This window comes from Megachile rotundata, chromosome 3 (assembly GCF_050947335.1).
Source record: "Megachile rotundata isolate GNS110a chromosome 3, iyMegRotu1, whole genome shotgun sequence".
NCBI classification, from domain to species: Eukaryota; Metazoa; Arthropoda; class Insecta; order Hymenoptera; family Megachilidae; genus Megachile; species Megachile rotundata.
In genome coordinates this window covers 7,770,379-7,791,349 of record NC_134985.1, presented here as the reverse complement: position 1 = coordinate 7,791,349, position 20,971 = coordinate 7,770,379, and the positions used below count along the sequence as shown (strand labels likewise).

General features: G+C 38.9%; 3 protein-coding genes across 38 annotated transcripts in view; 1 reads left to right on the top strand and 2 right to left on the bottom strand.

The window, feature by feature from the left end:
- The first annotated feature begins 9 nt into the window (after positions 1-9).
- HBS1 (translation elongation factor EF-1alpha (GTPase) HBS1) lies at positions 10-5,629 on the top strand. 4 transcript variants are annotated; one of them, XM_076529990.1, is made up of 10 exons: positions 10-284; positions 355-420; positions 803-1,102; positions 1,166-1,207; positions 1,358-1,433; positions 3,560-4,117; positions 4,184-4,413; positions 4,499-4,694; positions 4,774-4,979; positions 5,059-5,629. In XM_076529990.1, the coding sequence occupies exons 1-10, from the start codon at positions 242-244 to the stop codon at positions 5,511-5,513; spliced, it is 2,172 nt and encodes a 723-aa protein (XP_076386105.1). In that variant the 5' UTR covers positions 10-241; the 3' UTR covers positions 5,514-5,629. The 4 variants fall into 4 exon arrangements, with proteins under 4 accessions (XP_076386105.1, XP_012144025.1, XP_012144024.1 ...); XM_012288635.2 differs by lacking the exon at positions 1,358-1,433 and having other exon boundaries at positions 3,562-4,117; XM_012288634.2 differs by lacking the exon at positions 1,358-1,433 and having other exon boundaries at positions 1,151-1,207; positions 3,562-4,117.
- A 123-nt stretch (positions 5,630-5,752) lies between these two features.
- Positions 5,753-6,701, bottom strand: LOC100875606 (selenoprotein K). Its single transcript, XM_012288633.2, has 4 exons — positions 6,492-6,701; positions 6,274-6,355; positions 6,134-6,208; positions 5,753-6,030 (listed from the first exon to the last, which is right to left on the bottom strand). Exons 1-4 carry the CDS (start codon positions 6,508-6,510, stop codon positions 5,940-5,942), a joined length of 267 nt encoding a protein of 88 aa, XP_012144023.1. The 5' UTR covers positions 6,511-6,701; the 3' UTR covers positions 5,753-5,939.
- A 3,686-nt stretch (positions 6,702-10,387) lies between these two features.
- Positions 10,388-20,971, bottom strand: part of LOC100875383 (uncharacterized) — a 47,823-nt gene continuing 37,239 nt past the window's right edge. For 21 of the 33 annotated variants that reach the window (XM_076529821.1, XM_076529808.1, XM_076529810.1 and 18 more), the window contains 3 exons: positions 13,025-13,293; positions 12,614-12,953; positions 10,388-12,521 (listed from right to left, as the gene is read on the bottom strand). The gene's annotated coding sequence lies outside the window, so the exon portion shown is untranslated. The remainder of the gene's footprint in view (positions 12,522-12,613; positions 12,954-13,024; positions 13,294-20,971) is intronic. The other 12 variants (XM_076529799.1, XM_076529818.1, XM_076529814.1 and 9 more) reach the window with 11 other exon arrangements.

Below are 20,971 nucleotides of genomic sequence, written 5' to 3'. Positions count from 1 at the left end.
ATGATATAGGGAGATAGTAATAAAAATCAACCAATCAAAAGTGAAGTTCGAATATATAACACAATATGTGTTACTTGGACAACTCTGATCTTGGATGAAGTTGCCAATATATATCAGAACTTGGTTTCAGCTATTTTGTGCGTATTATGGGAGGTTGTAAACGTTGTAAATAACAGTTCGAAAAGGAGGCTATCTTTTTACTTATTTACTTGTATTACAAGATTTTACAGGAGTTTAAAAAATGTCTCGTCATCGTGATGTTCGGTGTATGAATTATTCAGAAGGTATAAATAAATTTTTAGCGCTTTTCTTAGTACTTGCAATTTTTTAAGATAACATATTTGTTATTTAAAGAGTATGAAAATTACGACGATGTCTATGGACATTCTGTGGAAGATGACTACTGTGTATCTCCTAGTGGTACGTTTTATGCAATAGATTTATATGAAGGGGTAAATGTCATTGTGGTATAAGTTTTTTGATCCTTGTTTTGAAAAATCAAGTTTGATTAAATTAAATAAACATCTGTTTTATTTGTGTGTTCTTTTATTTCTGCTATCTATTGACATAAAAGTAGATCTATGGCCACTGTTATATTTTTTTTTCAATGAGCAGTCATATGTCAATTGAATCTGTATATGCAAGTCAATACTTAAAGATTTTAACCTATACTTATAAAATTTAACTTACACCTCTATGGCTTTCTACTTTTTCATATTACTACACAACTAGAGTTATTGGATATTTTAAATAATTTGACTTTCGTTCCTTTATATAATTGTTTCAATAATTTCAATTATAGCGGAACAGTTTTTGTTTGATCGGAGTAAGCAACAAAATTTTGCATCCTTTATTACGGAGCCAGACATACTAGAAGATAATGAAGATAATAAAGAACTTTTATCAACTTGTAAAGAGGAAGAAACAGTGCTTACAGAAATGGAAAGGGCTAAACTTATGTCATGCATGGAATCAATTAAGAATATTATAGGAGATACAGTACCTGAATCTGAAGTAAAGAAGAAAATTATTCAATCAAATTTCAATGCAGAAGTAGCACTTGATTTAGTTTTAAAGGAATCACCCCCAAAAAATGTTACTGGTATGTATAGAAATAGGCTTTTATTATTTAATTTTATAAAATTAACAGTAATTGAATTTTCAGAATCATCTGCAAGCCGCAAGGATAATTTAGATCTTCATTCAGGTATGTAATTTATAGATATAATAAACAGTTCTTTTAAATAATAAATAAGTTAATATTACATTATATTTTATATTTTTTATTGATGATTATTTCTTGACCTGTGATTTTTTTTGTTTCATGTGCTGTTCTTTAATCCATCGGTAAGGTAAGATGCTACATCTATTAAATCACAACCTAGTTCATTCGTTATACCCAAATTTTCATTTAACAAACACAATAACATTGAAAATTCCAATATGAATACATGCTTTACACATAACATAGAAAGTTTAAAAACTTTAACTATTAGCAGTCCTCCCATAACATTTCCTTCTTTACCTGGACTTATGCTTAATCATAATGATTCGGTAATACCAAATTCTGCAAAAGAGCACTGTAAAAATAATTTGGACACTGTATCATTTAAATCCTTAGCTGATTTAACGGCTCATCATTTGCAAAAATCTACTAGTTTATTTGGTAGTACAAATTTAAATGGACAAACATCTTCATGTAGTACAAATTTTGTGATACCAAAATTGTCATTTAAAAATGATAAGTCTAATGACTTAGGAAATGTACATTTAAATTTATTTGACAACAAAAAAGATGTAAATATAGAATCAATGAATGATCAAGAAAAAGATGATTCTATGGATTCACTTGAAAAACGTATATCTAGTGTACTTGCTCTTTCAAGAGATTATAGTGATCATAACATTAAGAATAAGTCACAAAATATGGAATCAGAAGGAAGTTCAACATTAAATGTGAGTGGTACTCGAACACCATCACCAGATCCATGGATAATAGATTTGAGTTCTGCTTTGAAAGAAGCTTCATCTTTAGTTACAAATAAGTGTTCTGATAAAAAACCAAAAGAATTAAAAAATGTTAATAATGTCATTCCTAATTCAAGTTTCCAGACTTTTAACCAAAATATTGATATTCCGTATGCAGTGCTCCCCACGACACTAAATTTGAGTAGTTTAAAATATGTTCAACTTCCATACACAAAAAAAAATGTATCTTTATTTGGCAGAACATTATGTCGAGCATGGAAAGTAAAAAGACCAATTCTTAAATCTCAATCACAACAATGTCAAACTATAAAAAGATTTGATTTCTCAGTTCCATATAATTGTACTTGACGAAGCTTGTTGAAGTAATAGATTAAATTAGGTACAAATTTTTTGCGATACAAAATGTTATGATACTTAAATATAATTTTTATAAATATAACTTCGAATTATTTTATATAAAATTATGAATATATGGAAAGATTGAAAAAGTATTTGGTGTTTGAGAAGAGAAATTTAAAACATGCAGGACATATAATGAAAAAACGTCCTAATAAATATAAATCGAAAAGTTAATTTCAAATTATATTTAGTAGGATATTTGTTTTTCATTTCGCAAATATTATTTGTGTTTAAAGCCCTAAACTTTTGGGTATTTTAATATATAAAAAATAGACTAGTAATTATTTGCTATTCAATTATTTCAAAAACTTACTAATTAGATCAACAAATAAATTCTTCTTTTACATCTGATTTTTCCAGTTAAACACAATATGTTTCACAGAAACAGTAATACAATATGGATGATATCTATGAAAGTGAAAAGTGCAAGTACCTTCTAATTATTGATTAATAATTGTTAACACTTTTCCTTTATTAAAGTGCCGTGAACTAATATGATAATATTTTATCACAGATGTTACAATATCATTTTATGTGTTAGTTATTAATTTTTTTATGACTATAGGGTGCCCCGTTAGCACTCAAAGTAAATGAAGTTTGTTGAATTTTATTATGTTTATCTTATATATGATACTGATAGTAATCTTATCATGTTTATCTTCTCATTTAAACTTGTGAAGTTAACAAATAGTATTTGTTATGACTTACCAGATTAGTCAATCGGTATTTAAAAAATGATAGTGCTTTCATTAGTTTGATTACCTTATACAAATGTAAATTCTCATCCATCACCAAAATTTATATTGTCAAAATTGAAGAAGTGTTTCTTCTTCTTTCTTTCAATGTAAGTGCTATTACATCCAGATAATTAAAATTGTTCTAGAAATTATCATTGTGTAAAGAGATAATTAAAATGCTAATAGTTACTGGTCTACTAAAAAATGACTTAATATTAAATGTAATTATATAAATACATTCAATATGTACAATATTTATTTTTATGTGAATATTATTGTTAAAATTTTTAAGCAAAATCATGAATCTTTTTGATTATAAATGTAATTTTAATATACCCAATAATAATATGTTTTTATATCAAAGCTTTTATATATTTTTTTTTATTTTTGTATTTAACACCATGATAACAATAGTTTACAAACAATTTTATAATAGGTAGCAAATTGTCGTCCAAATCTACCTTTCAAGTTACAACACCAACCAATGTGAAAATTATACCTGCTGGAAAACGACCTGCTGTACAAGGTTTTGATCTAAGCGGAATAGAAAATACAGATATGCTGAATTGTCGTGTCGAAAGTCCACGTTCTCGAAGTCCATATTCTGACCATAGTAGCCCAGAAGTAAAGAGAAAAGAACGTACTATGCCAAAGGACAAAAAGACTGTTTCTTCAAGTTCAAACAGTCCACGATGCCAATCTCCAGCACCAGGACGTGAAACGCCTGATTTAGATTCTAAAACAAAGCTCAATGAAGAAAAACGTGATGTTTTAAAAATATATAAAGATAAAAGAGGAGATTGCAAAGAACAGATACATCTAGTTGTAGTTGGCCATGTGGATGCTGGTAAAAGTACTTTGTTAGGTCGACTTTTGTGTGATTTAGGACAAGTTCCATCAAGATTAATTCACAAATATCAGCAAGAAAGTAAAAAGATAGGAAAACAGTCATTTGCTTATGCATGGGTTTTAGATGAAACAGGAGAAGAACGGTAATTAATTGCTTTAATATAAAAAATCTTTTTTCATGAATTTCTATTTTTGAACTTATTTCATAGGGAACGTGGAATAACTATGGATATTGGTCATTCGAAATTTGAAACAGAAACAAAATCTATCACTTTATTAGATGCACCTGGGCACAAAGACTTTATCCCTAATATGATTACTGGTGCTACTCAAGCAGATGTTGCTTTGTTAGTAGTAGATGCAACTAGAGGAGAATTTGAAACTGGTTTTGATAGTGGAGGTCAAACTAGAGAACATGCCCTGTTATTACGTTCATTAGGTATTAAAAGTGGTTATGCATCATGTTCATGTAATACATTTATACTTAAATACATTTATTTATACTTAAATGTATTGTCTTTTAGGTGTTTTACAATTAGCAGTGGTAGTAAATAAATTAGATACTGTGGATTGGTCAAAAGAAAGATTTAATGAAATAGTGGATAAAATGAGTGTATTCCTAAAACAAGCTGGATTCAAAGATAATGTCACTTTTGTTCCTTGCAGTGGGTTATCTGGTGAAAATATAGTAACGAAACCGAAAGAACCTTTATCTAATTGGTATAACAATAGTGTAAAAATTAAAAAATGTTTAAATAAGTAGAATAATATATTAATTAGTGTTCTTTTTATCATGCAGGTATACGGGACCTACTCTAGTCGATGTTATCGACAATTTTAAATGTCCTGAGCGCCCAATAAATAAACCTTTCCGTTTTTCAGTTAATGATATATTTAAAGGTACAGGATCTGGATTTTGTGTTTCTGGACATGTAGAGACAGGTATGGTATCTTTGGGTGACAAAGTCTTGGTATTACCAAGGAATGAGGTTGCTGTAGTAAAAGGTATGTCAACATATTAAAGTTTACTTGCCTCTTAAACGTAGTTAAATATTCAAGTGTAAATTATATAACTAAACTTCAGGTTTACACGTGGATGAAATATCTACAACAAACGCATTTGCCGGAGATTATGTTTCTTTAACGATATCTGGAATTGAACAACAAAATGTTGGAGTCGGTGATATCATTTGTAATCCACAAAATCCAGTTCCTGTAACTACATGTTTCGAAGCGCATGTAGTTGTATTTGCAGTTAAAATACCAATTTTGAGAGGTCTTCCCGTAGTAATGCACCAGCAATCTTTAGTACAACCTGCTGTAATTACGAAATTAATATCTCAAATTCATAGAACTACTGGTGAGACGATAAAAAAGAAACCACGTTGTTTACCAAAAAATTCGAGTGCTATTATTGAAATTACAACACAAAATCCTGTTTGTATGGAATTATACAAAGATATTAAACAATTGGGTAGAATAACGTTACGCGTAGAAGGAACGACTATTGCAGCTGGATTAATTACAAAGATCAAATAATTAAAAATTTGCGATATTTAATGTTAAAATGCTAGATATTCATTCGTGCTATAATCAAATTGGAGCTATAATACCTACAATGCTGAAAATATATGAAAATTATTACATCAAGTTAATTATTTTTTGTCAATTCATTATGTAAATACAGATTCATTTCTTATAGCAAAATCACTTTTGCCCACAGTCAGTATATAATGTGTAATATATTTATAATGATTTGTAACATTTTTAACATTAAGTTAGTGCAATACATTTAATAAATTTATTTAACATAAATGTCTGATTATTTACTATGTAATTTTCATGTTTCTTTATAATGCAATTATTCATTAATATGATTTTGATATATTACTAACTATAATATCATAGTACATATATAAAAATATTATAATATTAAACCCATTTTTACGTTACTCGAATTTTATCTTATCTGGCACAACTTCTACATCCGAATGGAACGCTCACAGTATCTCCAGTGTTAGGCCTTCCTATTCTGCGTGTTGGTGGACGTGGTGGCCTACATTTAAAAATATTTATATAAAATTATGAAAAATTTAATTCATGTTTGTATCTATTATTAAATCTATATACTTTAATCAAACTAGATTAGTAAATCTTACCCAGAGCCAGGTCTATAATCTCTCGTATATTCACTTCCATGTTTATTCATATCCGGATCAATCAATGTTCTGAAACTATTAAATTTGTTAAAACATTTTTGCATCCTTCACAAAGTAATAAACAAACTCTGATTACTTACAACATAATAACCATGAAAACTATTCCACTGAAGAATCTAAATACTTTCAAATGTAACGGAGTTGTGTCCAAAACTTTTCCATCTAAAATGTAATAAATTAACCATTATTTTACATGAGCAACAAGTTTATCATTCAATTAAAGTCAATTACTTAAACAAAGTTAACTAAAGTTAAATCATACAAATATGATGAACGTATTGAAGGTTAAGATACTTACCTTCTGATATGTAAACCATATTTACTGGTATCTAAGTACGTGAATTCACTCAATTAGTTTATAAATTATTCAATTAAAAAATTTCACTTTAATCGTATAGAATCGTATTCTGTACGTATTTTTGTGTTGACAGTTTGGAAACAAACACGTCATGTAATACGCTCACCGTTCTGTACGTTGCGTCAACTTTGCGATTTCGACTTATATCGATAAGTCGATGACGTTTCATTTCATACATGGTATTCAAATAATTTCTTTTTCCTTGTACACAAGAATGCAATTTGATTAGCCTGGTGAAAATGACCATGAAATGCATTAATTCGAAATCGATAAGCAATAAAATTTTCTCAAATACTTTAAACAAGCTTTGGTTCGTAAAGTATGAACTTGAACTTCTTAATGAAGTATGAATTCTGTTTTAATAAAAAAGATCGCAAAAGGAAATGTTTGAAAATAAATAAATTTATAACTTAAATTATCGTAGCTCTTAGCCCGACATCGTTTTCTAAATATCTCAGTTTAGAGAACGATGTCGATTACCAGGTCACACCACGTGGAGGTGGCTACGAGAATGACCCACCCTAACTCCCCACCCACACATTCACTCATTCATACTACAATATATTACAATACATGCAACTTAAAATTACTTAAAATTAGCGCATTAGTTTATGAAATCCCGCGAAGGAAGTCTTCAACGATGACCTCTTCGTTACCTATAGAATAATTAGATGTAATAATAAAAAGAGGAAACAGAAAAGCAAATGCAACATTAGTAACATTATAATGTTTAGGCATGCACAATTCATGCTAACATATAAATTTATATTAACATTTTCGAAATAAAAGTGAAATAAAACACGAGTTGACTCTATAAAAATACGTAAATAAAATTACAATATACTTGGAAAATATTCAATTACTTAAAATTAAAACCTGTAACATAAAAATGTAATTAAGACACATATGAAACATTTCATTACCTAATTAAAATAAAAATTTGACACATCTGAATGAAATTAAAACAAACATGAATTATTAAAATAAAAGCCTGAAATGTCTGAATGAAATTAAGACAAACATGAATTATTAAAATAAAAGCCTGAAATGTCGGAATGAAATTAAGACAAACATGAATTATTAAAACTAGGTCTGTTTGATTGAGGCGCTCCGCACCTAACTTAACAATCTTGAGCGAGCGAGTAAATTTCACGCTAAAGCAAATATAGTCAACCGTGTCATCCGGTTGAATTGGTTGAGTGGTGCAAGAGAAAAACATGGACAAAAAGTTGAAAAGTCAAGTACATAAGTGCGAGCAAATTCAATTTTGCATTAAAGTCTACGGGGATATGGTTTTTCGGTAATTATTCCTCCGTAGCATGTGCGGGCGGCGCGTAGGAGGAATATATACGATAATGAGTATGCAAAATCATTAATTACTCAGTTTCTGAGCACACTCAATGAACTTTTATGATTAAAGAATGGTCAGCAATGCATTATTTACATGGTTCGATCATAAAAGTTAATAAATAATGTTCGGGTAATGAGTAATTAATTATTTTGTGTCAGCATTGCGATACGTACATTGAGCCGCCTATGTCAATTCTACTGCGCATGCAAAGCGCAATATTTCGGCACTTTGAGGACGTAGTATGATTCCTGAGGCATTTAGAAACAAATTTCTATTAGGGTTTGATGCGCTTTGATGCTTAATAAAGCCAGAAAATCAATTTTTGTCGAATTCGGTCCAAAACGGTACAGGTGGCGCCATCTAGCGGCGAGCGGCGGAACTACGAAAAACTAAAATTTCGATTTTCTCCGAAATAAGGCAATTTTACATATTTCTAAGGGTCACAAATTGTTCTGTGACCTCTCTAGAACCTATGCATTACCACAAGAACCTCCTCAGAGCGCTAAAAAAGAAAATAAAAAAATAGGGCAAAACATGGACTAAAAAATTGGCGTCCATCTAGCGGTTAAAGTTGGAACTACAAAAATATAAAAATGCGATTTTCTCGAAAATTAGCGTACGTTGAGTACTTCTGAGGCTCAGAAAGTATTATGTGACCGCATTAGAAGCAAAATAATGCAATAAAAGCTTCCTAAAGGCTTTATTAAAGAAAATTAAAAAAATGTCATTTTATGGACAAAATTTGTGGTGCCATCTACCGGCGAAACTGCGAACTAAACTGAACATACGTATGCTCGTATACCCGTTAAGGAAAAATATAAAAAGTAATATTTCGCAACTTTGACGACGTAGTATGCTTCTTTAGACCTTTTAAAGCAATTTTTGTTGAATAAGTTATGCATTTTTTTGCCTATTAAGCCCAGAAAATCATTTTTTATTTGACCCCTTAACGCGTGTTCGGACATACGGTTTTTCAATTTAGTTCGCAGTTTCGCCGCTAGATGGCACCACAAATTTTGCCCATAAAATGACATTTTCTTTATTTTCTTTAATAAAGCCTTTAGGAAGCTTTTATTGCATTATTTTGCTTCTAATGCGATCACATAATACTTTCTGAGCCTCAGAAGTACTCCACGTTCGCTAATTTTCGAGAAAATCGCACTTTTATATTTTTGTAGTTCCAACTTTTACCGCTAGATGGACGCCAATTTTTTAGTCCATGTTTTGCCCTATTTTTTTATTTTCTTTTTTAGCGCTCTGAGGAGGTTCTTGTGGTAATGCATAGGTTCTAGAGAGGTCACAGAACAATTTGTGACCCTCAGAAATACGTAAAATTGCCTTATTTCGGAGAAAATCGAAATTTTAGTTTTTCGTAGTTCCGCCGCTCGCCGCTAGATGGCGCCACCTGTACCGTTTTGGACCGAATTCGACAAAAATTGATTTTCTGGCTTTATTAAGCATCAAAGCGCATCAAACCCTAATAGAAATTTGTTTCTAAATGCCTCAGGAATCATACTACGTCCTCAAAGTGCCGAAATATTCATTTTTTTATTTTCCGTATATGCGTGTTCGGACCCTCATTTTTTAGGTTTAGTTCACCCGTTTCAGTTTTACGCGGCTGAGGAAGGACCACAGCCGGGAGAAGGGGCCCACATCGGACGGGGGTGGACTCCTCCACCATTGGACGAGGGATGTTCCTGAGGGAGGATCCAGGATCCAGCGAGGAAGGGGCATCGATCCGCATCACCCGAAGATCTCCTCCGCCAAGCGCAGAACGAAAAGACTAATTTTGTATTTCATACGCTCTAGTTCGCTCTTGTAAAAAGTAATTTGCCAATTATCCGAATAAATAGTTGAACTTATTAGTGTTTAGAATCTAAGAAATAGCCGGTTACCTTTTCAAAATTGCTCGTATTCGAACGTCCGTACCCGTTCCCCCCCCCTTGCCGAACCTCTAACAATATAAATACGGCCCAGCCGACCGTGTCCTTATCCTTATTACCGTATTACCTGTCGCATTAACTATTTATATCAACACCCGAAAACCGCTAATCTCGCCGTTAAAGTTTCTTTTAATAATCCGCGTATAAGTTATTTCATCGTTCTTTTTTTGTTGTCTGTTGCTTTGTCCAATAAACTTAAGTTTTTGTGAACGTTACAATCGGATTGCATCATTTGCGTCCAAGTGCACCAATCCAATTCCGCTTTAACCAGCGTCCGAAACAATTAGTTTTTTTTCCATCTCAAATCTGTTCGAGTTATTTCAACACACCACGAGCAGAGCGCCTCAGCGCTCCACGGGTTAACTTACCCACATCCTAAAAAAGTGGGATTGTTTTAAAAAAAAAGGGATAGTTTAAAAGGGACAGTTCAGTAGAAGGAATAAACTTTAAAGGGTGTTAGTTAGAAAGTGATTGTGTCAGATTCATCGTATATTTAAATAACTTAACCGGCTCGCGGGTGTATTTTAAATAAATTGACTAAACACTTTATAAACTATTTTATTGAACTTTGTGTAATATAAGTGGACATAAATCAAGGAAGTGCAACTTCTCTCTCTTGGGTTTTGGCGCGGTTTTCCAAGAGCGAAGGGTGAATACCAGAGATAGGTGATTTCGGCTGCCGCGCAAGCCATCCACCGGAATCACACGCACATTGTCCACATCGTTATTGGGCCACTGAGAGGACTTTCCACGGAGCCAAGGCCACCTGAAAGCAGCGGATTGCAGTCGGACCTGACCGGAGTACCTGTTGCTGCGCTGGGGACCATCGAGTCGGAGTACCTGTGGACCGTCCCATAAACTGAGGTCATCCCTGTTCAACGAATCACCGACGGAGCAGTACATCTGTGGAAACAAGAACTACTTAAAGAACTCCGTGCGATTTTGGGCAGAATATTATTCAGTTGAGACAACAAACTGTAAGTTTAGATTGTAAGCAATCAGATTCGAAAGTTTTGGGCATAGTTGTAATTGCTAGACCTTTAAACTGCCGCCGTTCCTAAAGAAATTAGTAAGAACCAAAAGAAGTCGTAGAAATAGACTGCGTGGTAGTAGTGTCGTTCTAGTGGAGGACGTTGTAGCTGAGACACCTAGTATTGAATCTTCTACTTCGTTCGGAAGCGTTGAGACGCGGGTACACGAATCATCTTTAATTCCTGTTCATCCTGCGATTCAGGGTTGGGATGCCTCGGACGGTGCGACGATCCCTGCAAATAGTACTGTTAATAATGTCTTCATGACTCCACCCGGGCCACCTCCTTCTAGGTTATCGAATATTTCTTCCCAAACTGACGGGTATCAAGTAGTTAATTCAGATGTAGGTTTATTGCAACCTTCCTCTAATAATGTTGTTAAGGACTCGGTTACACCTGAATTTCAAAGACCCATTTCTCGGATGGAATACAATATCGTAAAAAGTTTTATCCCTCATTTCGATGGGAAACCATCCCGAGTCAATGATTTTATTGCACAATGTAGGCGCGCTGATACATTAGTTAAAACGGAGGACAAGTCCCTTTTATTAGAGATAATTCGCAATCGTATGGAACACCGGGTTTATAGGAGTGTAGTGGGGGACAAGATTTTAAGGACCGTCGAAGAATTAATTTCATTAATAAAATCCGCGTTTGCTCAAAGCTTTGATGTAAATAATATACATAACGAATTAAAAGCAGTATATCGCCGCGAACATGAAACGATTGAGGAGTTCGGATTCCGGGTTAGTGATATTTTAGATCGCGGGGAGCAGGCAGCGAAAGAAGAGTTAAGTTCGGAAGAGCTTGGAGGGGTTAGGAAATTACTGATGAAGAGCGCGGTAACCGGGTTTTTGAGGGGACTAAGGAATAATGTTATCGCGAATAGCATCTCCAAGGATGGAGTGAAGGAATTAAAAGTAGCTATAAGGTTAGTGAAGGAGTTTGCTCTTCCCGCTTGAAGAAGGAAGCACCATCTTCTGACTTTATTGTTAATAGACTACCATTAGCGATCGATAGATCACTTCCGTTCAAGCAGCAGAGTAACGCGTATCTTTTGTATCTCCGAACTAATGTGAAATATATATATATACATGTGTGTGTTATTAAATGTATAAAAGAACTATTATTATTTTCCACACCATCCCACAGTTAGCTTCGCAAGTGGAAGAACAGTTAGATTTTTCTAAGTCATCAGGAATCTTAATGTTTTTGGAGACAATTCAAAAGTCTTAGTCGCCACGGAGACGCGCGAATGTAAATGTTTCAATTGCGGTAGGACCAGTCATATTAGGGCAGATTGTTGGTCGCGAGGGGGCCGTCGTTTTGTAAATTCGAATCACGATACGATATTTAGATGTAGGAAGTGTGTTAAGACGGGCCATAGTGAGCAATCATGTTATAGAAAGAACACTTATCGCACATTAAAGGAAAATCCACCGTCTGCAGGTTCTTCGACTCTCGAAAACCGGAAAATTTCTTTAAACTCGGAAGGGGCCTCTGTAACGGGCACGATACCGAGGGAACCCCTGATTTCCCGCGCCGGATCCACCGCGTCTACCGCGAAACCGATTTAGGTCGTAAAACGCAGTCTCCAGTAATTTCGCTAGTGCATGAACACTTTCGGGATGGATCAGCTAGGTTCCTAGTGGATACAGGGTCTCAATTAAATTTGATTAAACAAAATGAATTGAAATTTGGCTTACCCGTTAACGTGGATAGGATTTATCATCTTACCGGTATTGGCTCGGGAACGGTTCAAACTTCAGGTGAAATCCTCGTTCTTTTATACAACATTCCAGTCCATTTCCAAGTAGTTAATGATGACTTTCCGATTAGTGAGGCTGGAATATTAGGAGTATCTTTTCTGGAGGGACAATGAGCTACCCTCCGATTTAGGGAAAATTTTCCATGTCTTGTGGAGTTAGGCGGGGAGAGTCCGTGTGCTCCTGTCTTTTCTTCGTTTGATTTGCCTCCGCGAAACAAGGTGTTAATTTCGGTCCCAACGAGGGGTAGCAATACGTCAGGTTACGTCAGGAAGATTGATGCTGGTCCTGGTGTATTCTTGGGGGAAGTCCTGGCAAGTCAACAAAATGGTTTCGTTAAATTGTTCGTTATTAACACTACAAGTGATTTTATTACACTTACTGTACCCCTAATTGAGTTAGAGGAATTTATTTCCAAACCTCCCGCACTTCGCTCTTCAAGAACGGCAAATCCCACGGCGGATAAATCGGCAGATGAGGCTCAACGATCCAGTAAATTACTCAAATATTTAAATTTCAGTCATCTCCAGGAGGAGGAAAAAACCAGTATTTTAGAAATTATTAACAAGTTCCCGTACCAATTTCATCTTCCGTCGGATAAGCTGAAAATGGCCAATGTCCCTCATCACGCCATTATTACAGCAGACAATCCTATAAATACAAAACAATATAGATTCCCACTGGTTCATAAGGATGAAATAAATACTCAGGTAAATTCTCTTCTTAAGGATGGAATTATTCAGCCATCTGCATCCCCTTATAATTCACCTTTGTGGATCGTCCCTAAAAAACCCGATTCCTCCGGCAAACCGCGCTGGAGGATGGTCATTGATTATCGAAAACTAAATGAAAAGACTGTAGCGGATGCCTACCCCCTTCCGAATATCACCGATATACTAGATCAGTTAGGAGGAGCTAGGTACTTTAGCACGTTGGATTTGGCTTCTAGCTTTCATCAGATCCCTATGGATCCCGCGTCTAAATCGAAAACGGCCTTTTCCACTCCCTATGGCCATTATGAATTTAATAGGATGCCATTTGGCTTGAAAAATGCTCCAGCCACCTTCCAAACGGTTATGGATCTTGTGTTATCCGGATTGCAAGGCATCGAGCTTTTAGTGTATATGGACGATATCGTAATTTATGCAGCCTCGCTCGAGGAGCACGCGCGGAAGTTGAAAACCTTTTTAGCACGATTACAGAGCGCTGGGCTGACTCTTCAACCTGAAAAGTGTCGGTTTCTACAGAAGGAGATAGCTTATCTAGGGCATAAGATTTCTAGCGAGGGTGTAAAACTGGATCCAGGGAAAGTTCGAGCGGTGAAACAGTTTCCTATACCTAGGACTAGGAAGAACGTTAAACAATTTTTAGGACTAGTAGGGTACTATAGGCGATTTATTCCCAATATGGCAAAGATTGCCAAGCCTTTAACAAGACTTTTAAAAAAGGACATTCCATTTCATTGGTCTTCTGATGCACAAAGTTCCTTTGAAACTCTGAGGGATATCATCTGCTCAGAGCCTTTGCTGCAATTTCCGAACTTTCCGCAACCGTTCCTCGTCACTACCGACGCCTCTGACTTTGCTGTAGGTGCCATTCTTAGTCAAGGACCAATTGGGAAAGATTTTCGAGGGTTCTAAATGATGCAGAGGTTAATTATTCAACTATAGAGAAAGAATTATTGGCAATTCTGTTTGGTGTCGAACATTTTAGACCTTACTTGTATGGTCGGCAGTTTACGTTGATTACGGATCATAGATCTTTAGTGTGGTTACACAGTGTTAAGAATCCTGCATCTAAAATAATGAGGTGGCATATTAGATTAAATGAATATGATTATACCGTGATGTACAAACTTGGAAGGGTTAATGTCAACGCTGACGCGCTCTCACGAAATCCGGTCAACGCAGATTCCAGTCCTAATCCTCAATCACAAACCGTAAGGTCTAGTACGGATTCTAATTCCGGTTCACGGGGTCTGGAAGCTGTAGGCTTCGTTTTCATAACCGTTTTCGGTGCTGCAGAATGGAAATCGCCCTCGGGAGTTTGAACGACTTCGAAAGTGCAAGTCGCATAAGGGTCGCCAGATCGCGAGAAAACTGCAAGATCGCAAGATTGCGGAAAAAAAACCGCAAGATCGCGGAAAACCGCGACGTCGTAGCATCCGCGAGGTAGCAGGAAGACCGCGTGATCGCGTCGAGCCATGAGATCCCGAATCCACAAAGTCCGCAAATTTCGAGAGAGCCTCATTTGCGAAAGAACCGCGAGGTCGTGGTAGACCGTGGGAATGCGAGAGACCGCGAGAAACCGCGAGATCGCGAGAAACCGCGAGATCGCGAGAAACCGCGAGATCGCGAGAAACCGCGAGATCGCGAGAAACCGCGAGATCGCGGCATCCGCAGGATTGCGGGGACCGCGTGATCGCATCTAATCGTAGAAACACAAAATACACAAAATCCTAGAATTCGAAAAACCTCATTTGGTGGAAATCACAGATCGTGAGAATCCGCGAGATCGCGATAAACCGCGAAAACGCGAGATCGCAGCATCCGCGGAATTGCGGGAAGACCGCGTGATCGCTTCTAACGATCATAAAATACACAGAATCCCAGAATTCGGAAAAAAAAAACAAGACCGCGAGACGCGTAATGCTCGCAATTTATATCGTCAAACTCTTTCTCCCGACTCTGCCCTCGCTTCAGAGGTTGCCCTTCCTGTTTATCTTTTGGCCCGCCGTACCTTTAAATCCTTGCTGCGTCGTCGTAAAAACGAGTGTTTCCAGGAGCTGGTAAGCGAAGTTCAGACCGATGTATGGGGTCGTCCTTACAAAACTATGATGGGAAAGCTGCGCGGAGCACAGCCTCCTGTATCGCTGAACCGCGAAGAGTTTCGCTTAGCAATGCAGGCCCTATTCGTTTGTACCCCTAGTCCTGCTCCTACTTCTCTTTTGCCTTTACCTTCCCTTCTCTCCCCATCTTGCTTAACCCTTGCTTCTTCCTCTCTTCCTGTTGTTTCATCCGAATCGCCCGCTTCTACGGTCATTGTCTTACTTCCTACCCTTTCCCATAATGTCTATATTAACCCAGATGGCTCCGACGTTTATCCGAGAGGGAGAATACTACCGAGCGATCGAACGACGGCGAAGCGAGGATCTAGAGTGCCAAGGCGGTTGCATAACTACAGGGGTACTAGAGAACTGAGCGGAGTCGACGAGAGAAAGCAAGGAAAATTGCTCGAAGAGGTGTAGGAGTTAAATCCGAAACCAAGGCGAGAATTACGAGCACGGAGGGAATTCTGGTAGCGAGCGGTTTAAGTTCCGATCCGGAAGGAAATGGAACGTTGCTGGCAACTTTCGGTTGGCGCCTAAACGGCGGCAACAAATGAAAGCAGCAACAATGGCGGGCAACGCTACACTGAACGACCCGAAGGTTCGGACAGACTTTTTAATCGGAAAGTACGGGAACGAAGAATTCGGACGTCAGCCTGGTCATAGTACCATAAGGGGACGAACCGGGAACTAAGGGAAAGTGCTTGAAGAGAGAAAAGAAATAAATACCGAGAGCAATGGGCTCATGTAGCGTTGTGGAAGAAGACTGGGACGTAATAGGAAACGCGGGAAAAGGGGAAAAGTGGGTAACAAAGCGGAGAAAAGAGACATACGAAATTTAAATACGAGGCGATCGCGGAGCGGAGCAAATAGCAATGGCGAACGGGCGGGAAGTGATAAACTTTATGGGAAGGTTGAATGGAATTAATCGAGGCGCGGAGCGGAAATACAAGCGATGCGAGCGAATATCAGCGGTAAATGCGTAGGGGCAGAAATGAAATGAAAACTCCACAACACCTCTATGTTTTATACTTTACGTTATTTATTTATTTTATTTATTTACTTACCTACTTATATTTCATATTTCACACTTCTCAGTATTTACATTTCGGTGCATACAGGAAACAGCGTAGTACATAAGTATAAATAAGTAGGGAAGGGAAACAGCAAATAGGAAACAACGCGTGCGGCGGCGGGGGGGGAGAGGTTTCGGAAAACGAAATGAGAGTGATAGGCGAGTAACATAAGAGATAGGCAAACGAAACGAGTAGATTATAAGATTATGAGAATGATATTTAGGTGGGAAATGGTGGGGAGAGGTCGCGGCTTGCCGTATGTTTTCGCCCACCGAGAGGCGGTGCTGAGGGGGCGTTTTGCGAGTTCAGCTGGAGGTCAGTGCAATCCGCATGGGAGCCTCCCCTAGTTCTCGACGCTGCCTCTTGGGCCAAATCTCTTTGGTTGGAAGCATCCATTCTCCACGCATGGAACACGCATGCGAGGGGTGGGGGGGATAGTCTTCTTCCACAACAGCGAGCGATGGCCTAGATCAAGGGGACTATGCCGTAACCGGTACGGGAACTTTGGCAGGTTGCCGCCATCCGTGTGGTGGGGGCGGGAGACAGTTTTAGTGAGTAGGTCGTGGAAACCGTCCCTCTTCTAGGGGCGCCGGAAACGAGAGTCTCACACTATCTGGGCTATCTTCCCAGATGTCCGTTACTGGATTTCTGTCTTCCTAACACAAAAAAAAAAAAGATGGCTCCGACGTTCCTTTCGATCCCTTAACTGTAGCCTATTCCTTGGCCCGTATTGGTCCCAAGAAAGCTCCCGGTCCTGACGGTATGACAGGCGAGGTTGTGCGTGTAGTTGGAAAAACCGCCCTCGCCTGGCTTACTAAGCTCTTCAACTCTTGTTTTTCCCACGGTTACTTTCCACCCGCTTGGAAGAGTGGCCGTTTGGTTCTAATACCTAAAGCCGGTAAGCCCTATTCCTCGTTCAGCGACCTTCGTCCCCTCTGCATGTTGCCTCACCTAAGCAAGGGTTTCGAATACTTCATTCGCGAACGTCTTCTTGAAGCGGTGCGCGTTTCCGGTGGGTTCTCTCCCCGCCAATTTGGTTTTCTTTCGGGTCGTTCTACCATGCAAGCGATGCGTGTTGTCACTTCGGAGTGGGATCGTGCCCGCAGTTCCAATTGTCACTGTCTTCTCGTGACCTTGGACGTAAAAAACGCCTTCAACACCCTCAAATGGGAGAATATCCTTCGCGTGGTCGGGTCGCGGGATTTTCCTCAGTCTCTCATACACATTCTTTCTAGCTATCTTTCGGATCGCCGCGTCGGTACATTCCTTTCTGACGGCTCTTGGGTCGAAGTACCAGTATTTGCTGGCGTTCCTCAAGGTTCTGTTTTTAGTCCCCTTTTGTGGATTCTCGCTTAGGATGGCGTATTAGACATTGTTCTCCCCGGCGGCGCCATCACCGTCGGTTTTGCCGACGATATGGCCCTTGTGCTAGTCGCCCGATCTCTCTCTCGTCTACGTTCCCTTGCTGAGGAATGCCTCCGCATTTTAGACGCTTGGTACACCTCTCAAGGTTTAGTGTTGGCTACCCATAAGACCGAAGCAATACTCCTCACTGGTCGTCGTATTCCTCAAGGTTTATCCTTGATCCACGGTTCCAGTTCTCTCCGCATGTCTCCTTTTGTCCGTTACCTCGGTGTCCTCTTTGGCAAAAGTCGCCTCTACCGTCATCATATCGACAGGGTGTGCACTAAGGCCTTGGCTGTTGCCAAGCGTTTGTCTTGCCTTCTTCCCAATTTACATGGTTGTGGTTTCACCCATATGGTGTATTACGCGGTGTATTACCGCGTCATGGAGTCCATAATTCTATACGGTGCTCCTGTCTGGTTTGAAGCCGTTAATTACTCCTGTATCCTTTCCCGACTTCATTCAATCCAACGTGTTTGTCTCCTTCGTATTTCTTGGGAATTCCTTATCCATTTCCATATTGTTTGCTTCGAAATCGACCCTTTAACCGATGGTGTAGATGCTCCTCGCGCCGTTGATCTTCTTGTGAGACGAGATTGGCAGTCTTCGTGGGATGCTTGTCTTTCGGGCGAGTGGACCCGTCGTCTCATTCCTGACCTGCATTTCTGGATCGAGTCAGGAGGCCCCCGTATTTTGGATTTCCATTTGACTCAGGTTTTAACTGGTCATGGCTGTTTCGTCAGCTTTCTACATCTTTTGTTTTAAAATGCAACAGCTGCATACGAGCTACACACCACTTGACTAGTGAGTATGGTGCATTGGACGAGGAGCACAACCTTAGTGAGTATATGTTGCTCAACCCTAGTTGATATGAAGGATCTATGTCTACTGTTAGAAAATGGATGGAAGGCGCCCCAACCGATGGGTACTTTACGTGCCGGCCCAAGAACGAAGTTAAAAAGAAAAAGTGCGTCGCAGCAAGGTTGTCTGGCATGCGGCAAGCGTCATCACACGCTACTGCACGAGGTGATGATTGTCCCTGGTTCGACAGTGTCTCATGCGTTGGCTTCGTATCGACCATCAGAGGACGGAGATTTCACCACGGCCACCTCATGCACGTCGTCAGCAACGAACCGAGGGATTGCGCTCTTAGCCACCGCGAGGGTCAAGGTGGAGTCGCCATCGGGGGACACCATCGAAGTTCGGGCGTTGCTAGACACTGGCTCTCATACGTCGCTCGTCAGTCAATGGGTCGTGCAAACCCTACGGTTACCAAGTCCAGGTATCCATCTCGGTCGGGACAGCAGACCCTTTCGGGACAGCAGACCCTTTCTCGGGACAGCAGACCCTTTCTCTCCTCAAAATACGAGGGAGAAGGGGTGAGTTAGTAAGGAGGGAAATCAAATAATAGTTTGCTAATCATCTAGATTAAATTAAGTAAAGGGTTAGGATTAAGGGCTTGCGTATACTCACGTGCATGTTTTCAATGTATGAGCTTACTTTTTCTAGTTTTCTTTTATTTCTCTTTTTAATGATATGTTTTATGCTTATAATATGTAAGTTATAAGATTATAATCCTAACTTCGTGCGGATATATGGCACATGGAGGAGGATGGTTGATTAGGCTTTTGTGACGGTTCTCAGGTTTATAGTTTTTTCTATAAGGGTAGGATGTTTTCTCCTTTTACAGGATTCAGTGAGGTTCAGGGGAGTTGCACCCAGTAGTTAGTATCTCCTAGGTCAGATACAACCGAGCCTAACACCCCCTGGGGGGCGGCCCCTTCTGCGTCCCCACAGATGTAGGGCGTACCCTTCCAGGGGGCTACCGCCATAGCCGGTCCCAAGCCCGCGTTGAGAAAGGTAGATGGGCCTAACCCAACTTAACCTTCTGTCCCCTGCTGGCCATCCTACGCCGGGTGCGGAAGAGATGCCGGAAGGCGATTGCTCCGCACCCGGGCCAAGAAACCCCAACTTGGTGGTGGTTACGCCCCCCCCCCCCCAAAAAAAAAAGTATCCATCTCGGGGGTGCAGGACAAGGAAGCCGGAGCAGCTACGAGCGAAGTCCAATTTTCGGTTCCCTCATAATTGCAATCGGACTTCAAACTGTCGGTGTGAGCCCTGGTGCTCGGGCGCCTGACTCCGTTAATACCACCCCAGCAGACAGTCCACAAAATCTGGCCCCATCTACAAAACGTCACGTTAGCTGATCCAGGCTTCGGGGTTCCTTCCAGAGTAGACCTTATTCTCGGGACTGATGTCTGTGAGGGTCTCTCACTGGACAATACTCGATGCGGCCAGTCAGGTACACCCGTAGGAAAACTAACACCCACTGATTGGGTTCTGCTGGGTCCAATCTCCACTCACCAGGCTGGGATTGGCTCCGCTGTTCAGACGTACCATTGCCGCTGCGAAGATGCTACTCAACAGCTACTCCGACGATTCTGGGAGGTGGAGGAAACGCCGGACCTATCACACTTGTCGCCTTTTAAACGGGATCCGAACAACGATGTGTGCAACACTTCACATCCAAGAGATGTGTAGATATTGAGTATTTACAGTATAAAACTTTTCTATTTTTTGTTTGTTTGCATTGTTTGCTTTCGCTCATTGCTTTCGATCATGAGCTGTTCCTTTCCATGGCAACGTCAGTTTGTTACAGGCGAAGCTATCGGAAACATCTCGAGCGCAGCCTTTAACAAACTTTTCACTTTTGTACTTTGTGAGCGATATTTTACCATGTATCGCTTATTTTATTTATTTATTTTTTTTTTTCATTCATTTTATATATTTTTAAATATTTTATTACATAAGTGCAAATTGGTGCAAATAGTGTACAGTGACAATGGACAGTACAAAATACCGAAATAAGAAGAGTGCACGATTAAGTCGAAGGGCATCGCTACGAAAAAGAAATCGGTCGCTGCATCGAGCGGACAACGCATCTGAATCCAAAGCAAGTACATCACAATCAGAAATTGTATCAGGTGCATCAAATAATGATTGCAACGTGTCGTCTGAATTC